General features: G+C 55.3%; 1 protein-coding gene across 8 annotated transcripts in view; it reads right to left on the bottom strand.

Annotated features, from left to right (window-relative positions):
• COL26A1 (collagen type XXVI alpha 1 chain) overlaps positions 1-16461 on the bottom strand; it is a 166831-nt gene that overhangs the window by 21561 nt on the left and 128809 nt on the right. For all 8 annotated transcript variants that reach the window (XR_007134869.1, XR_007134866.1, XR_007134868.1 and 5 more), the window contains exons 4-5: positions 5411-5472; positions 708-864 (exon numbers count right to left, since the gene is read on the bottom strand). Coding sequence is in view for 4 of the 8 variants with exons in the window: in XM_047779750.1 (XP_047635706.1) it covers positions 708-864; positions 5411-5472 (219 nt within the window). In the remaining 4 variants the exon portion in view is untranslated. The remainder of the gene's footprint in view (positions 1-707; positions 865-5410; positions 5473-16461) is intronic.

The following is a 16461-nucleotide window of genomic DNA, read 5'->3' as shown; positions in this document are numbered from 1 at the left end:
GTTTAGGAGAGACCTCAGCTTCAAACCCTTGAGTTCAGCTACACGGACAAGTGCCAGTGAAACATCCACCCAGGATAAAGCCCCAGTGCAGCGTGTTCAACAATCTTGACTACCAGTTTTCATTGCCAAATGCAGTTATGACTACTCTTCTGCAGCCCCAGAGAGCAGAGCCCAGACCAACGGACAGAAATGCAGAGAGAAAAGTTTACCCCCGACTTCAAAATGTGGTGGGAAGGGTAAAAACAGCAGGTCAGTGGCTGTCCTAACTTCTGCTCAGAGAGTCCTCCCCCCACCGGAAGCGGGGCATGTAGTAAGCTCCTGGTTCCTGATCGTATGCAGGCAGGGGCTGCTGTAAAATGAAGCCAGTCAGGGATGGAGGGGCCTAAGTTCAGGCGCCAGGGGGCGACAGGGCAGCCAGTGTGAACAGTAGCTGGACTGCAAGGCAGTAAGGAATACTGAGGACTGCAGCAAACTGCGAAGCTCGGATGGGATCTGCAGGGGCAGCTGTGACTCAGCTGCAGCCCACTGTTTCCACGAGGGACTGCCAGCCCCGATGGCTGGATCTTCCATTTTTCTAAGAGAAGTGAGAAACCTTGCTTTTGACGTGAAATCCCTGTTTTTAAATGTTAGCTCAATTTTTCAAAATGCCACGTGGGCAGATAGGACCTACTCACGGAGGCCCTGCCTCCCCTGCAGGACTCACTCACCGGCTGGGCCCATGGGCCTTCTCCTCTGGGGCCCAGGGTGGGCGAGAGGGATGGCGTCAGGGAAGAAATCCTCATTCCAGGGTGGTGGGGGGCTCTGGGGCGTCGGCAGATCATTGTCTGGGCCTGGGGTCCGCTCGGCTGCTTCCAGCAGGAGAACCTGGGCCAAAGAAGGGCAGAGGGTCAGGCCCAGGAGAGGCCGGGGACCTGTGTGACCAGGGACGTGTGCCCCATGAGACCTGCAGTCCCCTCAGTGGAACACCTCGCACCCCTGCCCTCCTCCAGGCCCCCCACAGGCAGGTCCCCTTCCCAGGCCATTGGCAGAGTTGCTGTGCTTTCTCCTGAGCGGCCGGCACTGGGCTTAGAGCTGTGGTTGCGTGAGTAATGACCACGGTCACCCCCACTTCACGGGCTCCTCCCAAGGGAGGGACTGAGCATGCCTGTCCCCTCACTGCCTGGCCTGGGGTGCAAACAAGGTGGTCAGGGAATGTTTGTGGATGGACAGATGGAAGGATGGAGGGAGGGAAAGAAAGGGAGGGAGAAGGAGGGGGAGGGGAGGGGAGGAGGAAGGAGGGGGGAGGAGAGGGGAGGGGGAGGGGAGGAAAGGAGAGGAAGGCGAAAAGGAAAAAGGAGAAAGAATAAACGGGCCCAGCTTGGTACATGAGTTCTTGCAGGATCTCCAGGCAAACAGGTGGCCATAATCGCTCAGGACCAGCCAGGAAAGCAGCCTGTCTGCTCCCCTGGAGGGAAGCAGGGGTCAAGACCCTGCAAAAACCCAGGGCCTCGGTGGGGAGACCCTCCCTAATTTCCGGAACTGAGACCCAGGAGGCCTCAGGGGCCCCAAAGGGGTCCTGTTACCCCAAAAAGGCCAGCAGGGGGCGCTGCGCAGCCAGGATCTGCACAGGGCCGTTGGGAGGGTGGGCGGGTGCTGAGAACAGACATGGACTCACCCCAGGACTGGGTTCCTGGGCCGTATCAGATGGAGCCAGCTTCCTGCTCTGGCCCCACGTGCCCCCGCCTCCACCCCCGTCTTAGTGTCCTGATCTGCCAGGGTGGGAGGAGGAGGCCCAGCGTCTCAGGTCCCCTCTGACTCTCAGAAACCTGATTTCCGTCTCCTGCTAGACGCTCAGATGCTGAGAGAAGAAGGGCCTCCGAGGTCGGGGCTGAGGGGGATGGGTCTGTCTGGGGACCCGCTGTGAGCACAATCACTGATTCTAATTTCAGAGGCACTGCTGCCTGAAGGTGTTCAAACCCCTGCCCAGCAGCCTGTCCTCAACCCCGTCCCACCCTATGTGCCCCCAGCATGAGCCCTGGGGCCTCCTAACTTCCAGGAGGGCCTCTCCCAGGGTCCCACCTGCCGGTGGCCTGGCTCTGAGGATGGGGGGATGCCGCCAGTCAGACGTAGGGGAGGGGGCTTGGGGGCGAAGGTGACAAGTCATGGGGTGAGTTGAGAGGCAGCCTTTCAGGGGATCTCTAGGTGGCCACATTTAATGGGGAGTATCCAGGAGCAGTAGGGGGTAAGGGTGGCTTGGAGGGACCAGGGAAGGGGTGCCAGGCGAGGCCCCCAGAGTCCGGCTCAGGAGCTCGCTAAAGTGGCAGGGCTCCAGGGCCCCCCGAGGGGACTCGCCACCTTGTCCCTGCACAAGACATCCACCTCACTTCTTCCTGGGGCACCTCCCACGCAGACCCCGAGGCCCGCAGAGCCTACCGAACCAGGTGGAGGAGCCCTGGCCATGGCCAAGTTGGAATCAGCCCCCACAGAGTCCGGGCCTGGCCGTGGCCACCCTCCTGGAGAAACTGACCCCACCCCTGCGGGCACGAGCTCACCAGGGCAGGCGGCAGTGGGCGTGGAGACTCGGCCCAAGCAAACCAGACGGCGGCCAGCCCTGGAGGGCAGGGGCTTGAGGACGTCACTGCGGCCTGGCTGAGTGGCCAGTGCGTCGCCCTCCTGCACCAGAGACCGGCCCCGGAAACCCTTCTGCGGGAGGTCCCACCGGGCTCCCTCCCACCCAGTCTGGTCCTTGAAGTCAGAGTGTAAACTGAGGAGGAGGACAGGAAGCACAGCAGGAAATGGCTTCCGCTGGCCTTCTGCCCCGCCATCCCCCAGCAGCCGTTCAGCCTGTCCCAGAAAAAGAGGGCAGGCAGCAGGAATCCTGGGTCAGCTCCTAGGTCTGGTCCTTTGGCAACTGGGCACCCTCGGGGAGTAAAGATGGGGCAGACCCTCCTGGCTGCCTGGCCTCCTCCTCCCTGGCTCCAGCCCCTCTCACTCTGAGCCTGCGGGTGCGCCCCACACAGGCATCCTAATGGCCAGGTGCTCATTCTCCCAGGTCCCCTGCTTCTAGGAGGCAGGCACATAGCCCAGTGCTGGCCAGTGAGACATAATGAATCTGCTGGGGTGCTTTACCTCGTCCTCTACTTCCTGCCTTTGAACAAGGTATAAGGATGCGATGCCTTGAGCTGCACAGCCACTCTGTAACCATGAGGCACTGACCATGAGGACAAAGGCCAATTCAATAAGGAGGTGGAGAGGAAGGCTATGAAGACCCTGGATTCTTGAGCCCCTAAACTGATCCTGAGACGACCAACTCCTGGTCTTCTTGTTGAACGAACAATGAATGTTAAGGAATAAGCTGCCAGCGGCTGGGTCTCTCTGTTACTTGCCACTGATCGCATCCCTCCTAATACGCCAAAAGAGGCTTCCTGTCTGAGGAAGCAGAAGTCACAGTTTCCAGGCCTCTGAGTTGCTGCTCCCTTATGCCAGCTGCCTGACCTATCTTGGGTCTATCTGCCCGCCTCTGCTTCACCCACCTGACCCCAGCCCCGACCCATGCCCTCTCTGAGCCCTGCAGGCTCACTGGACCTCATCACAGGACTATTCTGGCAGCCAGCCTGGCTTGCGTCCCCTCCCTCTCCAGGCTGCTGCCTCTCGGGATCCCCTGACCAGCCCACGAAGCTCCCAGGAGCCGTTTCTCCAGGGGACACTCAGGCATAGAGCAGGCAGGCAGGCAGCTGGTAGGTGACCCAGACAAGGCACAAGAAGTGAGAGAGGAGTCTGCCAGCCCCCACCTGGCACTCCAGAGGGAACATGGTGGCAGCCACCTCTTTGCACACCTGTCTCAAGCTACCTCCCCCGCTTCCCACCCAAGAGCCCCCTGTGTTTGCCCCTGTCCACATCAGCCTCAACACGACCCAGCACAGGGCAGGGAAGTGACGCCTTCAAGTTCCATTGTACAGGGCAGCAAACTAAGGCCCAGAGCTGTGAAGGGACTGGCCAAGGCTGAGCTATTCCTGAGACAGCCTGACAGCCCCCGGCTCCCCACCCCCACCCCACAGTGTCCCCTCAGGTCTGCAGAGGGGTCATGACCCTCACTCTCAGGGACTGAGAGCAAGCCCCACACCCAGCCTGCTGCCTTGGCCAAGGCCATGGTGCAGCTTCCCTAGCCGAGGGAGGGAGGCGAGAAGGCAGGGGAGAGGGCCAGGCGGATGGGGGACCGCTGCCATGGTGCCAGTCCTTGCCCAGAGCTGTGACTTCTAACACCCCGAGGTGCCCAGCCAGGGTCGGGTCAGGCTGTCAGTCGATGCCCCACCAAACCGCGCAGGGGCTTCGGGTGTCTGGAAAACGTCTATCAGGCCAGCCAGCCTGGGGATCCCGCCTTTTTTTTTTTAAATCTCAGGTACCAGAGTTCAACCCAGCATCTTCTCCATCCTCCCCCGCCTCCCCCGGAGCTGCCCAGCTTGGCCCACATGGCAGCATCTGTTCCTGAAGCCTTCTACCTCTACCCCACAGAGCCACTGGCCCCAAGGAGGGCACGGGGTCCCCCCCACCCCTGGTCTTGGGGGCTTGTCCCCAGTTGGGGCACAGCCTGTGGCTCCCAGGGCTTTGGCTTCCTGTCGGCACCTGAGACTCCCCACCAAGGGATTTCTCTGGCCAGAGGAGTGAGTCCAGCAGGCATGTGGGCGGGGGACACGAGATGACAGGGAATACCCAGGAGAGGTGAGAGCCTGCCAGTAGGGTCCACAGGGGGCCCGCCCCTCCATGGGCCAGCCCCAAGGTGGGCTCTGCACTGTCTCCCAGAGGGGCTGCATGGGACGGAGCCCCAGGTGTCCACGGTGTGTGTGTGTGGGGGCTGCCCCTTAACACGCCTGCGCCTCTTGCATCCCTCCCTCCTCTGAGTGCGTCCTCTCCCCTCCCACCACTGCCTGGGGCCACTCCCAGATGAGTGACTTGTCCTTTATCGAGTCCTTCTGCCTCTGGGGTGACCTGCTCCACCCCGCTGCCCCCGATGTAGACGAGGCTGAAATCCGGCTGGTGCCAGGCGGCTCCTCCTCCATCAGCTCCTCTGTGCCGTCCCGTGCCAGAGGGGGGAGGAGTAGCCAGAGTTTGGAGCAGCAGCCCTGAGGGGACAGAGACTCCCTCCTCTTTCCACTGAGAGGTCAACTTCTGGGCGTCCGGTCTCCCAGCCACCGAGCTCCACACCCAGGCCAGCCTACTGCCTGGGACCCTCGGATTTCTTGCTCACCCCACTTCTCTCTCCCACCCCAGAAGCCTGGCCCAGCTTGGAGAAGGTCGCCTAGAGCCACTGAGGCCCCAAAGAGCACCCATCTCCCAGGACCAAGCTGCTCTGCTGGTCTCTGCTGGGTTTCCTGGGGCTGGTGCCCCCTTCCCCCATCAGCTCCCTAGACCCAGGATCCCCAGAACATCTGACCTTGGCCTCCAGCGTGGTCAGCCGATCACTCATGTCACTGAGCCGCGTACAGTTCATGCATTCTGAAAGAGAGGAGGTGAGAGTGGAGTAGATCCTGGGGAGAGATCAGCCCTGTCACCAGGATAGCCTCTAGTCAGGCAGGGAGGGAAATCTCTAAACCGTTGCCTGGAAAACTCCTACCCTTCCTTCAGAGCCTTATTCTTAGCGCCCCCTCCTCCACACAGCCTGCCTGACTGCTGTGCTTCTTTTCTGAGCATCCACAGCACAGAGCACCATCTATTTATTCAGCAAACTGTCTGAGCCAGCACCTAGGATGCCTTGTCAGCCATGAGTGCCATCTGGGCAGGGTCTTTGTCTATTTTGCTTGCTCATGAATCTCAGGGTCTGGAACAAAGTAGAGGCTCCAAAAAAAAAAAAAAAATCTGGTAGTTGATGCATGGATGGTGAATGGATGCACTCCTTGATTTTGAGAACTACAGTTCTCAGAGCCAGCAAGGGCTGTGCTATGACTGAAAGCCCAGAATGCACCAAAGAGCACCATGGGGGATGCCAAAGCCCATCTGGGGTGGGGGGTGGTCCGGGAGGACATCATGGAGGTGGTGGCATCTAAGGTGAGGCCTGAGGGATGATCGGCCAGGTTCATAAGAAGGGAGAACTAGCGCTGAGGGCTGGAGGGGAACAGGACAGGGAGGGTCTGCCAGCAGCCTGGCCAATCACAGCACATTTGGGGGCCACCAAGGCTGGAGTGGTGGCCTGGGCCCTGCCACAGGAGGCCTGCGGGCAAGGCTCAGCAGGGTCCTGAGGCCAAGGGGCCGCTGTTGCAGAGGGAGTAAGCCAAGGTCAGATTTGCATTTTTAAAAGCTCCCTCTGGCAGCCAAGCATACAGTGGGAGAGCGCGGGAGGGCCTGGGAGCCGGAAGGCCAATTAGGAGACTAGTAATGGTTAACCTCCCAAGCATACATCTCCCTGGGCCGTAATCATCTATTTATGTCTGTCTCCCCCAGAGACCCAGAGCTCTTTAATGAGGAAATAGATGGTTCAAAGCTGTTCTAAAGAGCTTTTATTGCTCTAGAAGCTAAGAGATGCTAGGATTCCTCCCTCAGTTCAAAGCCTGACCCTCCAGGAACCCTGTTCTGGTTAAAGAGACACACGAGAGGTATTAGGGTGACCCAACAGCTCCCACGTGGTGTTCGGAGGCCCCTCAGCCCCAGCGAGGCCCCCATGCTCACCAGGCAGGATCCTCGGTCCCCACCATTAGATTTGTCTGCTCTTGGGAAGGTCCCTCACCTTTGCACTGAGTGTAAACCACCTTGCAAATGTCCCTTTTCTAAAACGGTGACTGTGGAGTTTCCACTGTGGCACAATGGGATCTGTATGTCTTGGGAGCGCTGGGACGCAGGTTCGATCCCCCGCTCGGCACAGTGGGTTAAGGATCTGGCGTTGCCACAGCTGCGGCTTAGGTCACAACTGCAACTCAGTTCTGATCCCCAGCCTGGGAGCTCCACATGCCGCTGGGCAGTCAAACAAACAAAAAATAAAATAAAACGGTGACTGCTCTTCGAGATGTAAGGAGACAGCCAGGGGCCTAGGAGCATGGAAATCAGTGGTTTGGGCTGTGTCCCCCACCCCAGGAGCACCCAGTCTTGGAGCCAGGGGGCTGATAGCCCCCACTCTCTGCTCAGCAGCCCGGCCTGAGTTTGTGTGGGCTGGCAGAGCACATGCCCTCATCTTCCTCCTCATTTACCCGGGCTGGGCCCATCAGTGGTTCAGAAACATTTTTTAGGAACTGATCTCTTTTTCTTCCCCAATAAAACCTTGTCAGTAACCCCGATACAGAAAAGAGATTAAAGACTGAGGTATACACACTGACACTTTAAAACAACTAGAAAAGAGGAGTTCCCGTCATGGCTCAGTGGTTAATGACTCCGACTAGGAACCACGAGGTTGCGGGTTCGATCCCTGCCCTTGCTCAGTGGGCTAGGAATCCAGCGTTGCCATGAGCTGTGGTGTAGGTTGCAGATGCGGCTTGGATCCCGAGTTGCTGTGGCTCTGGCGTAGGCCGGCGGCTACAGCTCCTATTCGGCCTAGCCTGGAAACTTCTATATGCCGCAGGAGCGGCCCAAGAAATGGCAAAAAGACAAAAATAAAAACTAGAAGACTGTATACAGTTGTCTGACTCAGGGACGAGGCCAGACTCCACGCAGGACCATCCGGGAAGGGGGTGGTTTCCTGCTTCAACACGGAGACTGAACACACATGTTCCCCCCAGGAAAGGGACAGACAAGAAAGGAAAAGCTGCCGCCAGGCAGAGCAGACTCCCCAGCCCACGAGCCAGGACAGGAAAGGAGGCCAGGGGCCGTGTCCCAGCCCCGCAAACAGGAGGGGCTCGGGGACCAGGGAGAGGCAAAGGACCACCCAAGGGCAAAGGCTCACAGGCGATTTGAGGAGGCCCCCCTTACAATGGCTGGGTCCCCAAAGCAGTATACACGCACAGCCCCCGCCTCAATAAGGCCAAAACACATGGCAAAAGCCCCAAGGAGCTTTGAGTGAGTGTCCCCTCCTAAATACAGATGGGCCAGGACTCCGGTGTCTCTGAAGGAGGCCTTTCTAGGGAAAGACAGACATCAAAAGGAATGGGGTCCCTTTTGTCCCCCTCAATGCCCCCACCTCCCCCATCTCCCCTCTCATCCACCCTCTACCCCTCCATTCACTCCCGCCTTGCCCACCCCCAACCATCCCCCCATCCCCCGGACCCGGCAGCTGCCCTGGGCCCCTTGGGGACCCCATGCTAATACTGATGGGCAGGTGGCACGAACGGGGTGCCTGCTCTCGCTGCAAAGAGCCCTGGGGAGCAGCCACGTCTTATGGGGGAACAGGCCCCAACCCCAGGAGAGGGCTGGCAGGAGAGTGGGAGGAGGAAGGCCCAGAGTGAGGTATAAATCAGAGCCTCAGCCCCACCCAGTGTGCATTCCTGAGGCGGTTAGCTCCCCTCTCCACACCATTTCCAGGGTCTGAGGCAACAAAGAGGAACCCCTGCAGGGCAGGTCAGCCGAGGGAGGGAGGGTGGGTGTGCCTCGGGCTCCCACAGGAACCTATTTCTGGAAAGTACGCTGGGCCCAGGCCTAGTTTGCTCTGGCTCTGGGCACTCCGCTTGGCCTGAGAGGAGCGGCTTGGCTGTCAGTGGGCACAGAGGGTCCAGCTCCCCAGCCGCGGAGAGGCCCAGCCAGCGGGCAGGGGTGTGGCTGCAGCGCAGCCTCCCGAGGCCACCTGCCCAGGCAGGCGCTCTGAGACTGGGTGGGGTTTTATGGTTCCCTTGGCATCCTGTCATCGACCAGCAGTGAAATAAGGCCTGTTTGACTTTTTCTAATTATTCCTCGGAGCGCTGGAAATGTGGAAACGGGCCTGTGGGGCTGATCCTGGCTGTGACTGGCTGAGGCCCTGCCCGCCTGGCTCCAGGCCTCGGTTTCCCTTTGCTGAGATGCAGGCCTTGACTTTCTGGGCTTCTGGGGTTTGCATGTCCTCAGCACACACGGGCCACGAGTGTTTCTAGGACATGGAGGCAGAACCTATAATTGGGAAATCTTTGCTAATATATGCAGAGCAGAAGCGTGGATGTGCCAGGCAAACCAGTGTGTGTGTGTGTGTGTGTGTGTGTGTGAGAGAGAGAGAATATTTGACTGCTTGGTGTGGTCAGTGGCAAGAGGCCCATAGAGGTCACTAACTGACTTGAGGGCCCTTTTTCTCTTGGCACCTCATTTCCCCATCTGTAAAAGGGGTTTTCACAGATCAGCTCCAAGGGCCTGGACTCTTTGCTCCTGCTGCCTGCACCCTCGGTCTCTCATTGCTGGGCTCCAACCACCCACTGCAGACAGAGGTTGCCAGTCGATCTGCCATTCGCCTGTGGCTGGCATTGCTCCTGGTGGTGGCTCTGTACCCAGAAGTCAGGGCCCACCGTCTGAATGAGGCTAGAATCCCAAGGCCTGGGCTTTGCTGATAAGGTAGGAGTTGGCTACTGCAGAGACATTGGCAGAGGCAGAGTGAGTTCACTGGACGCTTGGGCCACGACACACAGATACCCCAGTGCACACAGGTGGTCCTATCCCCAGAGGCCCAGCTCCCTCCGAGAGGTCTCGGAGATGGTCCGCCTGGAGCGGGAAATATGTAGGGTGGATGTCACCAGCAGCCAACCCAACAGGATGCAGCTGAGGGAGACCGCTAAAATTCCCCAGGAGACCTTTGACCCTAGGCAAGGGGGAAGAAAGTTCCAAGGCATTGGGACAGAGACAGGGCAAGCCAGCTGGACTGGCCATCAGTGCACACCAGGGACCACAGGTTCTCGGTGGCTTCAATGTCCCTAATGGGATAAGAGCTGGGCTGGGTCCAGCACAAATAAGTCGGGCATCTTTCTATCTTACTACACATGGAGTCAGCTCTGCTCTTCCCAAGAGGTCACACATTCTTTTAGTGCCTCCCTCCTCCCCACAAAGACCCTGGAGGTCACTTAGGACCTTGCTCCACTGGTGAGACTTTGGTCTTCTCACCCTCTCTCAGAAACGCCAAACAGCTCCCCCTGCTCTCAAGAAAAAGGCCTTGTCTTCACTAGGCTTACTGCCCTTGCCTGCTTGGTGTCTCTCGCCTTCTGTCTCACCACCACACCTCTGCCCAGGCTACACCCCTCCCCTAGGCCACACCTCCTCCCTCAGGCCACACCCCCTCCATGGCTCAGGCCACACCTCCTCCAGCCAGGTCACACCCCCTCCACTCAGGCCACACCCCTCCATGGTCCAGGCCACATCCGATAGCCAGTGAGACCAAACTCCTGCCAGGACATGCCAACTGAGCTTTCCCTAGTGCCCAGACACTCCCTCCAGTCTCCAAAACAGAGGTGTTCTTTTGTGGGAAGAGGATTTTCTGGGTAAGATCCTGTAGCAGCTCAATTATCCCTCAAGGTCTGAAGGTAGAATGGAGGCATTGGTAGACATGCATGGCCTCAAACATTTACACTCCAAGCACCCCTTCTCAGGAAGATGTTGAGGGAGGTGCTCCCCCAAAACAAAGGGGTAAACTAGAGAAAGGAAGATATGAAACAGGCACATGTAAAGACAAGAAGTGCAACGTGGCAGAGAGAGACTGAGGGCTATCCTAAGAAGATTAAAAAAAGGGATGTCACATGATGACAGCATGCTGCAAACCAGATTCCATGAGAGCAGGAAACGGAAGGTCTAGAAAGAAGGGAGCTTCTGATGTGTGCGAATGTAAGAAAGAGAGAATTCATTCTTTTGGAAAATCTGGGGTGAAACTGTGATATGCCAAGTGAGACACATCTATGATGTGGCACAGAAAATTAAGCAAATAAAAAAAAAATGAATCGTTATCTTCCAGGAAAATGAAAAGGCAAAAGTGAGGGACAGACTACCTGCATCAGCTGTGAATATTACTCACTTTGTCAGAATACTCTGTTCGTTGCCTACTGATCTAACCCAAATTGTGGTACAATTATTTGGGTGGAGGGAAGGAGGAGAAAACACTGGGGATGGGCCAGGTTGAAAAAAAAATCACTAGAACCTTCCACAGGAGGAAGTCAACAGAAAGTTCTAAGATTAAAAACCGACAGAAATAGCAATGTATGAAAGTTAGCACTGGAGTTCCCATTTTGGCTTCGCAGATTAAGAACCCCATACAGGAGTTCCCATCATGATGCAACGGAAACAAATCCAACTGGGAACCATGAGGTTGCGGGTTCGATCCCTGGCCTCACTCAGTGGGTTAAGGATCCGGTCTTGCAGTGAGCTGTGGTGTAGGTCGCAGGTGTGGCTCGGATCTGGCGTTGCTGTGGCTCTGGCGTAGGCTGGCAGCAACAGCTCTGACTAGACCCCTGGCATGGGAACCTCCATATGCCATGAGTGCAGCCCTTAAAAAAAAAAAGACAAAAAAATAAAAATGAAAAGTAAGAACCCCATATAGTGTCAGTGGGGATGCAGGTTTGATCCCTGGCCTCACTCAGTGGATTAAGGATCTGGCATTGCCACAAGCTGCAGTGTAGCTGATGCAGCTCAGATCTGTTGTTGCTGTGGCTGTGGTGTAGGCCTGCAGCTGCAGCTCTGATTCAGAGCCCTAGCCTGGGAACTTCCATATGCCACAGGTGTGGCCCTGAAAAAAAAGTTAGCATTATGGAGGCAAGCCCGTCATGGCTCCCCAAAAAAAGCGTGACTCTAGTGAATGAAAACTGGGAATAACGAGGGGGTACAGGGGACTCTTCTTTCTCATGGTAAGTCTTAAAGGGCTACTGGTCTTTTAAAAACAATACATCTATTTAATATACATAATAAAATTTAAATTTTTAACTAGGTAAAAACATGGCACATGCTTATGCTGCTGTGTGGAAAATACACAAACTGTATCTTCTCATAAGCTGGTAGGGAACAAGCCTGCTGCAAGCTGGAATTACAGAGCCTTAGGGGTCCCCAGACTCCTGCGGCCACCAGGACATGATAATTCTAGACTTTTCCAGCCTTGGTATTTCCAATTCTGCCTGCAGCTCTTAGATGCTCTCTGGTGCACTGAGCCCCACCCCATGCCTAACAGAGAAACTCCAGTGGGAATTTTGTAAAATACCCTCCCTAGGCCTGGCGAACCATCTTTCCATTGAATTGTAGAGGTCACTTGACCAGGTACCCGCAGACAGGCTGGATTTTTCTAAGACATATACCTAAAAGGAAGGGTGGAAAGGGCAAGGCCAGGCTGAAGGCGGGGGCCCTGCCCTGTGCCCCCTCCCCATGCTCCCCCCACATGTCAGAGCAATGAACCCCAACAGGGCTCAGGAGCCTGCTGGTCGGATGAAGCTATGGCTGCAAGCCAGACTCAGCCATGGGGCTCATGGACAGGACTAAATAATTAAATTCCATCCTTTTCTCTATCAGGGATCAGAGAGAAGGCAAGATTTTTGGGAAGTTCTGCCAAGAGTTTTTATTGAAGAGTAATTTGAGTTCCTTCTTGGAGAGGGGCAGCTTGCATGGAAGTCCTCGCTGCAGAAACACAAATCCCTGATGCTGCTCAGAGCACAGTGGCAGCTGGCCACCTCCACCCCCTTATCAGCGGTCCTTGGACTGACGATGTTCAGACCCACTGGGGGAAATGGACAACACTGGTGAGTGAAACCAATTCACCATGCTAATCAGTCACCCACTGAGTGAGAGGCAGAAATATCCTGACATGTGAGTGAGGAAGATGAGATTCAGAGAGGTTCAGCAATGTATTCAAGGTCACACAGCTTTTCGATTAAAAGGTCAGAATCAGAATTCATAAGCCCTTCCCAGAAGGCCATGATGGGCTGGGCTAGATGCCTTTGGCTGAGGCCGCAACTCTCAAGGCAATGTGAAGACAGTGCCTGGACCATGGCTGGACATGGTCAAAGCCTGTGACATTTTTTTCACCCTTTTTCAGCTGCACCCATGGCATGTGGAGGTTCCTGGGCCAGGGATTGAATCCAAGCCACATCTGTGGCCTATGCCACTGCTGCGGCAGAGCTGGATCCTTAACCCACTGTGCAGGGCCAGGGATTAAACCAGCAATGCTACAGAGACAAGCTAGATCATTAACCCACTGCACTACGACTCTTACATCCCACCCTGGCCCTAAGGAGCAATGGTGTGTCCATGGAATAACCACATAAAAAATGTGGTAGTTTCTAATAGTTTCTAGAGTAGAAGCAATTCCATCTCTAGATGCAAAAATGAATAAATGCTTTCACCAAAAGACCCGTGCAAAAATGTTCACAGCAGTGTTGCTCATCATAACCAAAAATTACATCTAATCCAAATTCCCAGTGATGCAGGGCTAGAGAAACTGAATGTTCACAAAATGAAACAATACACGGTAATAACTATGCACAAACCACATGAAACCATGTGGACGAACTTCACGACAACGAAAGACTCCAAAGAGCACACACTGTGTCAGTCCGTTTAACTCAAGCTCCAGCACAGCAGAACAGCTCTAAGGCCTGCGAGTTAGCAGTTGCCTTGGAGAGGGCAGTTATTGGAAGAGGAGGGGAAGGGCTTCTAAGATAATGAAAATGTTCTTTGTCTTGATCTGGATGTGGGTACACAGGTGTGCTCCGTGTCTGTAAGCCATGCTGAGCTGCTCTCCTGCTCATCCTAAACCACTAATCTGACACGTCACCTTCCAACGCTCCCTGTCACCCTGAGGACAGACCCCTCCAGGATTGGCAACTTGCCATGCAGCTCTCACTCTTCTAGGCCTTTGCCTGTCTTTTTTTTTTTTTTTCTTTTTAGGGCCACACCCAGGACATATGGAAGTTCCCAGGCTAGGGGTCGAATTGGAGCTGCAGCTGCCGGCCTACACCACAGCCATAGCAATGCAGGATCCAAGCCACGCCTGTGACCTACACTACAGCTCGTGGCAAGGCCGGATCCTTAACCCACTGAGCAAGGCCAGGGATCGAACCCACCTCTTCATGGATACTAGTCAGGTTCATAACCTGCTGAGCCACAATGGGAGCTCCCCCTTTGCCTGTCTTGTTATAGCATCTAGAAAGGGCTTCCAACCCACCCCATCGATCAACATTGATCCTACTTGAAGCATCACTTCCTCCAGGAAGGCTTCCTTGACCACCATTCCAGGGGGACTCGGGCACCCACCTTCCTACCAACTGCCCTGCACCCTGTGCACAGCTGGATGGGGAGACTCCTGCACACCCCTCTTCTCTGTCGGGCCATGTCTCATCCATTCTTGTATTCTAAACTCTGGGGGCAGGTACACTCCTCCATCACATGGGGATGCAAAGATGTTCGCGTCTCCTCTTGGGAGGCAACAGTGCCACCCTCGGGAGTGAGCAGATCTGGAAAGGGACCCCTAGCTCACTGTCCAGGCAGCCTGCCTTGGAGGCCCTCAGGGGGCCATCTGTCCCCGTGCTGGGAGCTTCCTCACTGCACGGGAAGCGCTGCAGCCCCTGAGCAGCTGTTTTCCATTTCCAGCAAGGCCAGGAAAAGCGGAAGGGGCTTCAGGTAGAGATAAGGAAGGCGTTTTGATGCTGAAGCTCATTACATTCGGGCTCGCGGTCACGGCGGGAGGGGAGGAAGGGAGGAAACATTCTCTTCTGATTTTACAAGAGCGGAGGGCCTGGCCCATGTGGAGCCGTGCAGGTCGCAATAATGACCAAAAGGAGAAGAGGCAACTCGCGTTCATGGAGCACTTGCTGTGTGCCAGACACTAATGGAAAGGCGAGACCTGCGGCACCACTTTTCATGTAGGTTTGTCTAATTCCTACAACAACCCAGTCAGGGAAGGACCATTATTATCTCTGTTTTACAGATGAGGAAACCCAGGCACAGAGAGGTTAGGTAACTTGCCCAAAGCCACACAGCTAGTAAGTGCCAGAGGCCTTTGGTACCCGTGCCCGGGCCGGGAGGGTGTGCAGGAGATGAAAGCTCTCCCTGGGTCCGTGCCGGGCGGGGCAGCTGCTTGGACATCCAGAAGCCCTCGGAGGGGGCAGCCGAGCACAGGGACCTCAGGACCCTCCAGGATGCATAGGGCCAGCTGTCTGGCTACCAGGGCCTTTGGTGCTCGGGCCATTTTGGAGAGAAACTCATCCACTGACTGCTCAGCCCCTCAGGAGGTAGACATGCTCTGTGCTGAGCACTCACTCATGGGGCACCCAGCTGTGGAGGGTGCTCGGCCTACAACTGGATGTGTCCACTGCACCTCTCCCTCTGCCCCCACTAACTGCAGGCTTTCTGAGCCCTGGATTCTGGATTCATGCCCTCCCTGAGTCCTCTGTGTGTTGACAGTGGTTGCTTTCAGCAGGTGCTTTCTTCGCGCCTCTCAGTGGCTGTTTATAATGGTGTAGTAAGAGAGCCACACGCCCTGGGCACGTCCAACGCTCTCCCGGGCGTTACCATGTGTGTCACGCGTCCTCCCATAGGTGTTTTGGGGTCTCTGTGACAGATGATGAAATCAGTGACCCTGAGAGGTTAGGAAGTTGTCTTGGGTCCCACAGGGGTCAGGGGGGTGGAGCAGAAATGAGATCAGATCATGTTCCAAAGTCAGTGCTCTTTCCTGAAGGATTCCTGGCTTCTGCTCTGGCCACGTTGGAAGCCTTCTAAGGAAGGGAGTTGGAACTACAGCATTGGGGCAATGCGACCAAGCAAAGTGCCATCGCTTTAGTGGATGGACGCCTGGGAGGCCCCCTGAGGCTGTTCCAACCCAGGTTGTGGCTGCTCTGGACAGGTGAGTTAGAGCAGGTGACAGAAGGTTTGTTTGACTCAATTCATATCTTTCTCAAATCAAAGATGACACAAACAGATGGAAAGATATACCATGCTCGTGGATTGGAAGAGTTAATACTATCAAAATGACTATGCTACCTGAGGCAATCTACAGATTCAATGCAATCCCTATCAAATTACCAAGGACATTTTTCACAGAACTTGAACAAAATATTTTAAAGTTTGTTGCGAAACACAAAAGACCCAGATTAGCCAAAGACATCCTGAAAAAGAAAAATGGAGCTGGAGGAATCAGGCTCCCGGACTTCAGACTATACTACAAAGCAACAGTCGTCAAAACTGCATGGTACTGGCACAAAGACAGAAATATAGATCAGTGGAACAGGATAGAAAGCCCAGAATTAAACCCACGCACCTGCAGCCAACTCATCTATGACAAAGGAGGCAAGGATATACAATGGAGAAAGGACAGCTTGTTCAATAAGTGGTGCTGGGAAAACTAGACAGCCACATGGAAAAGAATGAAATGAGAATACTCCCTAACACCATACACAAAAATAAACTCAAAATGGATTAAAGACCTAGACATAAGACCAGACACTATCAAACTCTCAGAGGAAAACATAGGCCAAACACTCTCGGACATAAACGACAGCAACATCTTCTCAGATCCACCTATCAGAGTATTGACAATAAAAAGAAAAATAAACAAATGGGAGCTACTCAAACTTCAGAGTTTCTGCACAGCAAAGGAAACCCTAAACAACACAAAAAGACAACCCACAGAATGGGAGAAAATCTTTG

The sequence above is a fragment of the Phacochoerus africanus genome, chromosome 5 (assembly GCF_016906955.1).
Source record: "Phacochoerus africanus isolate WHEZ1 chromosome 5, ROS_Pafr_v1, whole genome shotgun sequence".
Lineage (NCBI taxonomy): Eukaryota > Metazoa > Chordata > Mammalia > Artiodactyla > Suidae > Phacochoerus > Phacochoerus africanus.
The sequence above is the reverse complement of the archived record's forward strand: the minus strand, read 5'-3'. Positions and strand labels throughout refer to the sequence as shown.